The 12095-nt window shown below is 34.2% G+C and overlaps 1 protein-coding gene across 1 annotated transcript in view; it reads right to left on the bottom strand.

Moving 5' to 3' along the window:
• Nucleotides 1-5361: 5361 nt before the first annotated feature.
• LOC107581598 (cytohesin-1-like) overlaps nt 5362-12095 on the bottom strand; it is a 58851-nt gene continuing 52117 nt past the window's right edge. Inside the window, exons 11-14 of the mRNA XM_016267225.1 lie at nt 11206-11282; nt 11020-11091; nt 9597-9751; nt 5362-6173 (exon numbers count right to left, since the gene is read on the bottom strand). Of these exons, the coding sequence (XP_016122711.1) occupies nt 6095-6173; nt 9597-9751; nt 11020-11091; nt 11206-11282 (383 nt within the window). The 3' untranslated portion in view covers nt 5362-6094. The remainder of the gene's footprint in view (nt 6174-9596; nt 9752-11019; nt 11092-11205; nt 11283-12095) is intronic.

Genomic DNA, 12095 nt, shown 5'->3' with positions numbered 1-12095 from the left:
AGCCCTCCGTCGCTAACATCTGGAGTCTGTTACGGCTGTACCATTCCTTCTCTTGCCTCCATTTGATTACTAACATTCTCTGTCTCACTTGCTAAATGTCAGGATTTCAATTTTTTTACTTTGAGCTATTGGAATTAACAAAATGAGGCGGTTTATACGTAAATAAGCTGAAAGGTCTCTGCCTCTTTTCCTAACACAAAATCAGCTGAAAGCGTAGGCGTTGAAGTAGCTGCCATTCACAAAGTATTTGATGATTTCAGCTTTTAATATACAGTGTACAGTGGCCCAAAATGCCAAGACACTTAAAAATATAAAAAAACAGTGTTCAGTTAGACAAAATATCAAATCCAAATCTGGCTTGTTTAAAAGACAGTGTTAGAGCTTTTCTCAGAACTAGCTTGCTTTTCTCAGCCATTTTTTAAGTGACTTGTAGCTAACTTGTCTTAAGGCTGTTACCAATGTTACCAAAGACAGTAACTGTAATGATGGCTATAATGTTTTAATCATTTTAATTAATAATTTCTATGAGAATAGGGAAGTCCACACCACAACTATAATGATAACGGTTACAAAGTAGTTGGAATTACTTTAAGAACTTTTTTTTTTTGACAGCCAATCAGAATCCGATTCTGCTTGAGCATTTAAAGCAGCAGACGACAAAACTTTATTGTCTGTTGGTGTAGACATATTAAAGCGTGGCTTGAGTGTCCAAATACTTTTGAGGGGCCACTGTAGCATTCCTGGTCATGTTAAAATCCATTCTACAGAATTCTGGGGATATTTTCTCAAAAGAAGTGCAGAAAAGTGGAGGTGTCACTACTTGAAAGAGTGTATTGTATTTGTAAATTTATCAAAATATAAAGGACTTTATGTAATAATGCCATAAAATAGCAAATGATGGCTTGTGGTCCTACAAGCAGGGTTGTCTGTAGTCAAGGAAAGTTTCAGTTGACAATCACTTACTTTACTTAGTGCTTACTCTGCCCTCTAGTGATTTTTAAAATGCAATACGACAAAACCAGATTTATTGTAGCTGCCATTCACAAAGTATTTGATGATTTCAGCTTTTAATATACAGTGTACAGTGGCCCAAAATGCCAAGACACTTAAAAATATAAAAAAACAGTGTTCAGTTAGACAAAATATCAAATCCAAATCTGGCTTGTTTAAAAGACAGTGTTAGAGCTTTTCTCAGAACTAGCTTGCTTTTCTCAGCCATTTTTTAAGTGACTTGTAGCTAACTTGTCTTAAGGCTGTTACCAATGTTACCAAAGACAGTAACTGTAATGATGGCTATAATGTTTTAATCATTTTAATTAATAATTTCTATGAAAATAGGGAAGTCCACACCACAACTATAATGATAACAGTTACAAAGTAGTTGGAATTACTTTAAGAACTTTTTTTTTTGACAGCCAATCAGAATCCGATTCTGCTTGAGCATTTAAAGCAGCAGACGACAAAACTTTATTGTCTGTTGGTGTAGACATATTAAAGCGTGGCTTGAGTGTCCAAATACTTTTGAGGGGCCACTGTAGCATTCCTGGTCATGTTAAAATCCATTCTACAGAATTCTGGGGATATTTTCTCAAAAGAAGTGCAGAAAAGTGGAGGTGTCACTACTTGAAAGAGTGTATTGTATTTGTAAATTTATCAAAATATAAAGGACTTTATGTAATAATGCCATAAAATAGCAAATGATGGCTTGTGGTCCTACAAGCAGGGTTGTCTGTAGTCAAGGAAAGTTTCAGTTGACAATCACTTACTTTACTTAGTGCTTACTCTGCCCTCTAGTGATTTTTAAAATGCAATACGACAAAACCAGATTTATTTATTTATTTTTAAATAGTGCAGATTTTCAAGGTAAGCATCACTATGCTGAGTATTAAACTTTGCTGTGTAACTTGCCTTGTACCTGTGCTACTCACATGAATGATATCTTAAATTGAGTAGCTTATTGAAATTATTCAGAAAATGTAAAAATGTACGTGTTTAAATTTTTGCGATGTCCTTTGGGTGTTTTCATGCTAACTACATAAAAAAAAAAAAACTTTTATTCAGCAAGGACACATTACTTTGATCAGAAGTGACAGTCAAGACATTTATAATGTTACAAAAGATTTATATTTCAAATAATTGTTCTTTTGAACTTTCTATGCATCAAAACATCATCATGGTTTCCACAAATATTAAGCAGCACAACTGCTTTCAACGCTTATAATAATAAGAAACTAATCAGTTTATTAGAATGACTTCTGAAGAAAAATACTGAAGACTGGAATAATGGCTGATTTGCTATCAGAGGAATAAATTACATCTTTTTTTTTTAACCATTATATTTTTCAATGTTACTGTTATTACTGTATTTTTGGTCAAATAAATGCAACCTTGAGGACCATAAGTGACTTTCAAAAACATTTTAAAAATCTTACCGACCTAAACTGTTGAACAGTAGTGTATTTTGCTCAATGTGTTCGGTGTCGATAAGAAATAATACATAGTATTAGATTAAAATCAGATCACATTAACATCGCCTGCTTTTTTCATTGGTTTTTTTTTTCCTCCTCCAGATGAAAAGTGGGACTACGCATGTGTGATTTGTACACAAGGCATTTGCAAATATCGATGGTTTCCTGGATGCAGATGGCAAAGATAAAGATGACTGTCCCGGCGAGCTCCAGTGAAGATGTTAGAAACAACGCTGTGCTGTTAAGATTCAATAACATTCATTCTGCTTCTTATAACCTCATTGTTAGGAGAGAATATATGTATAACCAGTATACAGGGTTTGCTGCCAGTGTGATAGACATGTATTTGTAAGCACTATGGCAGATGTGAAGGTTTGGCCATCAGTTTGATGTGCAGTGCATTTGTATGTATATATTTTAGTTAATTTAACTTTTTTTCTGTGAACATTCACTTTAATAAGATGCTGTTCAACAAAAACCCTTTCCATTTCTACCTCATTTAACATTGTACTTTTTGATTATTATTTTTGGTTGAAAATGTCAGAAGCAGCTATAAGGCATCATTAATATTCATTTCATCACTAAGGTCAATGATATTCAGTTGATCTGGCACATTTCAGCAACACTTAGTTACCTCAGCCATATGTAAAATATCTATATTTCTCTGAAACCTATGAAAGCTTGTTTTCACCACAAGATCAATTAAAGGCAACTGTGAGTTCTCACAATTTGTCACTGAGTTTATATCTCACAATTCGGACAACTCACAGTTCTAAGAGATAATCTGGAAATTCTGAGATGAAAAGTCTGAACGGTGAGATCACAGCGAGAACAAGTGGCATTTTTTCACTCATTTTTGACATTCAGAATTCGGAGGAAAAAAGATTGAATTGAGTGTGAATATCTCACATTTCTGACTTTTTTTCCCTCAGAATTGTGCATTTATATTTCAAAATTCAGACTTTTTTTTTTCTCTCCGAAGAATTGTTTAGCTTAAAAGTTCCAATTACGTTTTTTATTCTGTGGTGGTAATGGGCTTCCATAGAAATCACTGCAAACTATCAAGGCTGAGGGCCTTAAAGAAAGTTAAAAATAATTTAATCACCCCCGTGAAGGAATCACAATGTTCACTTTTAGTTGGACTATCCATTTACACTCCATTCTTTATAGTTTTGTTTATAACTGCTCATTAATGATGCTCAATACTGAAAATGAGCATATGACTTTAATATTTAGTACAGCAGAGTTTATAGAAGAGCGCGTTTTTCCTAAGAATGTTTTGATCTTGGTGCCAGTGTGCATGGAGCAAGAGTGTTTGCTTATTTATAAGGTTCATAAGCATTGAGACCAGATTTTTTGTTGTTGTTTTTCCTTGTGACTTACATTTAACTGGATTTAAATGTCATGAATGAGTGTTTGGAAGAGAAGAGACTTTTGAATGGTCGTGTTTCCAGCTCTTTCAGACCGAGGTGCTACCCGAGTCAGATGAGGCCTTAAAGCCACGTCATCTCACACAACTTACAAAACGGCCAAAAACATTACGTACTATATAAACTTTTTTGTTGTTGTCAATGTGTAAGCGGTTTTTAAGAATAAAAAGACAGCTTAAACAGTCATGGTTGAGTGAGTTATTTGATGTGAAATACAGATGTGTGACATATTTGGTCACATCCACTGTAAAACCCTTTTTTTTCTCCCCTGGTTGTTTTCAGTAAAAGTCGATATACTGAGAAACTTAATTTCTTTCCAAGTTCATTAAGAAGCAAGAATGAAAGGCATTGAGAAATGGAAATGTCAAGAAAACCTTAAATAACTAAAAATTCTATATGTAAAGATTTCAGTTTTATTTTAACCACAAGATTACATAGCAATGGTGAAAAACTTGACATGTCAAAACCTTTTCTTCACCCCATTACTTTTACACAAAGAATATCTTGACAATAAAAAATAAAACAGACTATATGTTTAAATATGTACAGCATTGATAAATTAGTATTTAAAGAGTTTTCTCTCAATTATCAGTGCATATAAAGCAAACAAATAAAAATCTGGGGGCTTTCATATGCATTAAAGGGGTCATAGGATGCCCATTTTCCACAAGTTGATATGATTCTTTGGGGTCTTAATGAAAAGTCTGTAACATAGTTTGGTTAAAATTTCTCAATGGTAGTTTAAAAAACACTTTTTGTACCCTGTCAGAAACAGCTCTTTTCAGATCAAGTCGTTTTTGTAGCATTTTCCTTTAAATGTTAATGAGCTCTGCTGACCCCGCCCCTCTCTTCCAAGCTGCTCTCAGAGACCGTTTGCTTCAGCCGCATTCATCGTGAAACTTGCTAATTAGCACATTATTAGGAAAGACGATTTGCAAAGATTCATTACAAAACATTACACTCACTTCTTCTGTAGATGAGGCTGGATCATGAATGATTTTGCACCAACATAGACGCATTTATGTAGATCTGGGGCGCATTCCCTTCAGAAACAAATGTAATCCACTGCATCTTCAGCGGCTCAGATGTCAGGAGTAAATGACGACTGCTATGTTCATTATTACATCCAACAACAGAAGACCTCAATCGCTTAGGACTCATTCTTGTCTACACCTGCTCCAGCGGTGAAACCATGGCGGACTGATGACAGTCACTCAGGGCAGGTCTAAGGTAAGACACCAGTCCAGTCTGTGCTGAAATGCTACTGTCAATCAAACTATCGTGGGAGGGGCCTGTCTGTGTGACGTCACACAGACAGGCATCTGAGATCGGCTCGATTTGAGAAAGGGGAAAACATTTAACCAGATTTTAAAAAAACCACTGGGTGGATTTTTATCATTATAGGGTGGTTGTGTACACACACTGCCAACACACATTTCAGTTCAAACTTGTAAAAGTGCACGTAACATCCTATGACCCCTTTAACAAGGTGGTAAAATACAAAACATAAAAATAAACTCTCCAGTCGGTAGTTTAATTTTTGACATTGTTCCATAAATATGAGCCAAACCAAAATGCCACCTATGAGATCAGTGAATAATGTCCTGATATTTCAAATAAAACACTGTTTAAGCTAAATAAACAGCATAAAAATAATGAATCAGAAAATCACTCAACTACAGTTTTTAGGATAGTATATGGAGTGGGACTGAAAGACAAACTTTGGCAAAATGTGAAAAATATCTACCCAACAACAAAAAAAAAATAAAAAATTTGACAGCAGATCAGAAACGAATAGAAAAACAAAGCCAAATAGCCTCAAACAAAAGAGGCCAAAACTCTCCCAGATATTTACAGTACATAGCAGTGTAAAAATAGGTGCACAATTAGCATTTTATACTTATCAAAGCACAGAGAGGAACGGTCAAGTCTGCTGCAAGCTTACAAAAGGTCAATGAGATCCACATTCAGTCAGTCCTGCTGATTTGAGATGACGATGTACGCGAGTACTCAATGTTCATTCATAAGAATTAAACAAACAGAAATGTCAGACAACTTCTCAGAAAACCAACTGCATGATAACCTTCAAAACTGCAGGTCATTCCTGAGATAAAAATCACTCCAATCCAGCGTTATGGTTTCCGTGTATCATTCGCCGCTTTTCCAGGTCCAGGTACAAATATCCTTTCTGCAGCCCTACTGTCTCTTCAGAGATGAGGCTTTCTTCTTCCTGGCAGCAAGCATCTCATAGAAAGGGTCTCTGCTTATGGCAGCCCTGGAGACAATGATAAAGGGAGAAAATAAAATGTTTTGCTTACTTCAAAAATACACTCATATCTAGCCTGCTCAATATTGAGCTATCTAGGAAATTTCCACCATTTACAAACTCTCTTATTATCTTATAACTATCATATCATATTGATGTGAAATTAAAAAATAAATACATATTTTTATACTTTTTAAATACATTTTTATGAATAAATATTTAAAGTATAAATAATTTAAAATGATTATTATTATATGATCAAATTTAAAAGGTTGCTAGGTTGCATAAATAAAACAAAAAATAAAGAATTAAAATTTTATGTTTTATCATTTAAAAAAATAAGACTTATCTAATAGAAAAGGTCCCTTCTCAATATTGAGCTATCTAGGAAATTTCCACCATTTACTTTTGCTATTATATCATACACACATATTAAAATTAATATTTTAGTATTACTTATATACTGTTCCAAGTATTTGTCAAATATGGCAAATAAATTCATTTCAGACACTGAATTTTGGGCCCTATGAATTTTAGATGCGACTCAGGGTTTAAGTCCAATCTGTGTCAAAATGCAACCTCATTTATTTTGACAGCGCTGAGAACCGCAGCGCCTGAACCAAAGGCCCTTTAAGGCAAGTCATGTCACTCGGCGGCCGTCTTTGAAACGTCTGTCGGGCATGCAAGTGCAGCTCCTATCTCTTTGAATGGGGAAACATCAAATTCTCCCAAACTGTTCACTAAGCTTACAATTAAATTTCATATTTGAAATCACCAATGAAATCTGACATCAACTGTGTCATAAATGTTGTTTCTTTTGCTCAAATAGCATTAAAAAAAGCTTATTTTTCAGGCTAGACCAGCCAGTGTGCATGCGCAGTCCTAAGCAACCTCTCAGAACGCTGACTCTTTCTATAGCAACCGGAACTTCTAACGGCAGCTGCAGTGAGGATATGACTTTACTGATTAGCGATTGGCTCTTATACTCAGAAGGCGGGGTTTCCTGCAACTGAGTGGCCATATTGAGCGTTGCATTTTTCCCCCATTCAAAACAATACGAGTGACACGTCTTGGGTATTCTGTAGTCTTTGGCCTGAACACACAGTGCTCACATTCTCCCTCTTGTTCGCTGTCGTCGTTAACAGTTCTGTCCATGGACAGAAGTCTGTCTAATAACCAGATAGAACGGTTAAACAAAGGAATTAAAATGTATACAAAAAAGTATTATAACGATTGTTTTTATATTGCTAGTAATATAAAGGCAAACATTATAATACTTTCTTGTTTGCCGTCAGCATTCAGCAAATGTGCATTTATATAGTTTAAACAAATCTTTGAATGACTAATGAACATCTAATTTCAAAAACCTTGCAAACTTAGTCAAATCCAGCTGTGAGATCTTGTGAAGTGTGCATTTGTATCCTGCACGATCTCGTGTTCTCTGAGTGACGGTCGGTCCGTGCGAAATGAATGCTGACAGGAGGAGAGTTCAGCTTCACTGAGACGCACGATCGACAACTTTAAACTCGTGATTTCAAATTATGCTGCGCGTCATGCTTTTGCCCATTGCCATATTCATGTCATTTCCACTGTGTGCTGTGTGTAAAATGAGTGTTACCTTGGCTTTATTTGAAAAAATGTGATTGCCAAATCCCAATGCACAAACTTCCCAGAATACTGAGTGCCCTGTTGGTTACAGTGTTTACTTATTCTCCCTCTTGTTCGCTGTCGTCGTTAACAGTTCTGTCCATGGACAGAAGTCTGTCTAATAACCAGATAGAACGGTTAAACAAAGGAATTAAAATGTATACAAAAAAGTATTATAACGATTGTTTTTATATTGCTAGTAATATAAAGGCAAACATTATAATACTTTCTTGTTTGCCGTCAGCATTCAGCAAATGTGCATTTATATAGTTTAAACAAATCTTTGAATGACTAATGAACATCTAATTTCAAAAACCTTGCAAACTTAGTCAAATCCAGCTGTGAGATCTTGTGAAGTGTGCATTTGTATCCTGCACGATCTCGTGTTCTCTGAGTGACGGTCGGTCCGTGCGAAATGAATGCTGACAGGAGGAGAGTTCAGCTTCACTGAGACGCACGATCGACAACTTTAAACTCGTGATTTCAAATTATGCTGCGCGTCATGCTTTTGCCCATTGCCATATTCATGTCATTTCCACTGTGTGCTGTGTGTAAAATGAGTGTTACCTTGGCTTTATTTGAAAAAATGTGATTGCCAAATCCCAATGCACAAACTTCCCAGAATACTGAGTGCCCTGTTGGTTACAGTGTTTACTTCCTTCTCAATTATATTTGTATTAAATATTTGTTTATTTGTGAAAAATACTTTGTCATTTAAAGTATAAACATGTTTATTTTACACACATTTTTTTATCCATTTTCAAATTATTTCAAATTTCTTAAATATTAAATAAAATTATATCGGCCATAGGCCACCCTGCTTTCCAAAGCCCTATTTGGACAGTAATTGTTTCTCAGGGGGACGCAAGAGATTTTCACCATTTACAGGGGATTTTAATTGCCGTCTGAATCCAGGATGTCGGTGTTTTTCTCTCACCACCCCCGTAAAAATCCCCGGCCGAATGAACTACTGTTTTTTGACAAACACCAAGGTCATGTGGTAATTTAATTGCCGTCCAAATCCACTGAGTTTACGAGAAGAAATCGATTCAAAATTCAATGTTTAAACCCTTTTTGAGCACTCCTGAACACTGTAAGGTAACGTTGTACTTCGGTGTAATTTGCATACATATTTATTTCTGAAATGCTGGAAAGTATTTAAAAGAACAATACTTCATAACTGCTCCACCACAGCGACTGGGAGCAGAAAGAGAAGAAAAGCACGTAAACATTCGAAATGGGTCTTTATTACGGCAGCAGCAGGTATGCAATACAATTTTAAAATGTGTATTATTATAAACAGATATATATCGCATATAATTACAACTATAGCGCGTCTATTTTCCTATTTTTAAACAGGAGATTTAAATGATGAAATAATAAATAGGATATTATAACATTTATATATTATAAAATATGCTTGGAATAATAAGAATACATTTTACCCAAGTATTTTTAATACATTTTACACAATAATAAGAATAAATATGTAAATAAAATTCATTTTATTTACAGCAGACAATCATGTGACTGGCCACGTGAGCAGTGCGTTCCCGGGTTCATAGGATCACAGAACTCGCTCCTCCACAGTGAATAAATCGCCATCCGAATCAGTGAGTTTTATCACTGAGGTGATATGTACATTTATTTTTACAGACGTCCACATGAGAAACAATTACCGTCCGAATCGGGCTCAAGATATCGGCATCGGCTGTCAAAAAACCAATAATATCGATCGACCACTAATTAAATACTCAGTCAGGCCAAAATGAGAGGAAGACTTACTTGATGCTGTTGATCCACTCCTCCTTCTCCTCTGTTGTTGGTGCTGAGATGCGATAGAACATATGGTTTCCTTCCACAACCCGTCCATCTGCTTCAGTCTTACACGCTTTGATGACCTGATCCTTGTTGTCTGGGATGAAGAGTTCAAAGCAGTTCTGTGTAAAGAGAGCTACTTTAGAAGAGGCTTTTATCTAGAGAAACTTTCAGTACATTAATCACAAGGATATTTCACTGGAGCAAACTGAGGTAACGAGAACAATGACGGCAGTGTATGAGAGAGATTTTAGCAACAAGTAACCTTTGTGTTAATTACCACCACTCAAAGCACGAAGTAAAACATGCATATTTTCAAACATTCATACTTTCAAAATGATCTAGTACATTGTCTGAACAACTGCTTGACTAAGACAGGGGTCCAGGGGCCCACAAGGGGATGCTAGGATGAAAAAAGTAACATATTATTATCGTTGTTGTCATTAACTTAAAGAATTTTTTTTTTTTTTAAATCTAAAATAAAATCTAAAAATTTTTTTTTTTTTTTAATCTAAAATAAAATCTAATTTTTTTTTTTTTTTTTAATAAAAGCACAATGCTTATCAAACCACTGTTGCTAAAAAATAATAATGTAATAACAATATTACAATAATATAACAATAATAATAATAATAATAATTAATTAATTATATACGCAATAATCATTAACTAATTATTAACTAATAATAACCTAAAAGGGAGGATAAAACAAAAATATAATATAAATATATTTAAAACATTAAATAAAAAATATTAAAAATATTAAACATTAATAAAATGAAAAATAATAAAAGCACAACATGCTAATCTAGGACTAATCAAACCACTGTTGCAAGAAACGTATTAAAATAATGAATACATTTAATAATAACAATAACAATAAAACTTGAAATTGAGAATAAAACTATTAAATAATATAAAGCAAAATATAATTTAATTGAATAAAACAAAACTATATAAGTAATAAATTAAAATAGAAAATATGACAATATTGAAAAAAAGAAATGCACAACACGCTAATCAAACCACTGTTGCTGAAAATCCATTAAAAAAAAATTTCAACAAATACAATTAATAATTAATCATAAAACTTAAAAGGGACGATAAAAAAAACTACAAAAATATGAAATATAAAGAATATAAAAATATATATATTTTTAAAAAATATTTAAAAAATAAAAACAGCATGCTAATCAAACTACTGTTGCTAAAAGAAATATTACAATGAATAACAACAACAGCAACAATAAATTAATAAAAACTTAAAAGTGAGGATAAAACCAAACTAAGTAACTAAATACATAATCAAATACTCAACCATAATGACTCCCTTACCACAAAGTAACTTAAATGTGAGAGCAAAAAGATGGAAAAGTGAGAAAAAGCTTACTGGCTTCTTGGACTCATCCACTTCCCTAATACTGAGATTTTCCAGAGGAATGATCCCTCTCGGCTCTTTATCCTGGAAACAGATGCAGAAGAGGAAGCACATGTGACTGCAGTAAAACACAGCGGATGAGTTATATTTGCATTGGATCATTCAATCATTTAACTTCAATAAAGCAGATTCACGTACAGTGGTGTATTCAAAATAATACAGACAGTTGTCCGTCAATATGAACCATCTCCTCTTCCACGTCTTCACCCGTCCACCTGTGGATCAGACAGATGTGAGTATATCATCGTCCAGGTCTGTATGAGTTTTTGGTTGAGAATAAAAGTGGTGAGCAGCAGGGATATGAGGCACAGCAGCAGACAGACAGACACATGTATGAAAACTCACATTAGCAGATGGACAGCTCAAATGGCTCAAAGCCTCATAAACAAAACAGTTAGCCCAAACCCACTGAACCAGGCGCAAGTTTAAGGTGTTAGTGACCAAATTAGTAAGAGAATGTGTTGTGAAATGAGCCTGATATACAGAATGTATTTCAGAATGGTATGAAAACTCACATTAGCAGATGGACAGCTCAAATGGCTCAAAGCCTCATAAACAAAACAGTTAGCCCAAACCCACTGAACCAGGCGCAAGTTTAAGGTGTTAGTGACCAAATTAGTAAGAGAATGTGTTGTGAAATGAGCCTGATATACAGAATGTATTTCAGAATACAGGAATGAATGCAAAGCTCTCTCCTCTAAGGCTGTGGCTGTTGTGGCACACGATCGGTCCATAATCCAAATGAACTAATGATGCTGTAAATAACAAATTAAAAAAAATTTTTTCTTTAGAATGGTTTGCTGGTCAGCACTCGATCTTCTGCTGTTGTGGTGTAGGAAAACAAATTAATATGGAATATAAATAAATGTATGTTTTTTGTTTACCGTTTTAAATAAAAAGCACAGCATGCTCATCAAACCTGTTGCTAAAAATATATTAAAATATCTATGAATATATATTAAAATATCTATCTATATATATATATATATATATATATATATATATATATATATACACATACACATACA

This window comes from Sinocyclocheilus grahami, unplaced genomic scaffold (genome assembly GCF_001515645.1).
Source record: "Sinocyclocheilus grahami isolate Dianchi unplaced genomic scaffold, SAMN03320097.WGS_v1.1 scaffold36.1, whole genome shotgun sequence".
NCBI classification, from domain to species: Eukaryota; Metazoa; Chordata; class Actinopteri; order Cypriniformes; family Cyprinidae; genus Sinocyclocheilus; species Sinocyclocheilus grahami.
This window is presented reverse-complemented; position numbering and strand designations above follow the sequence as displayed.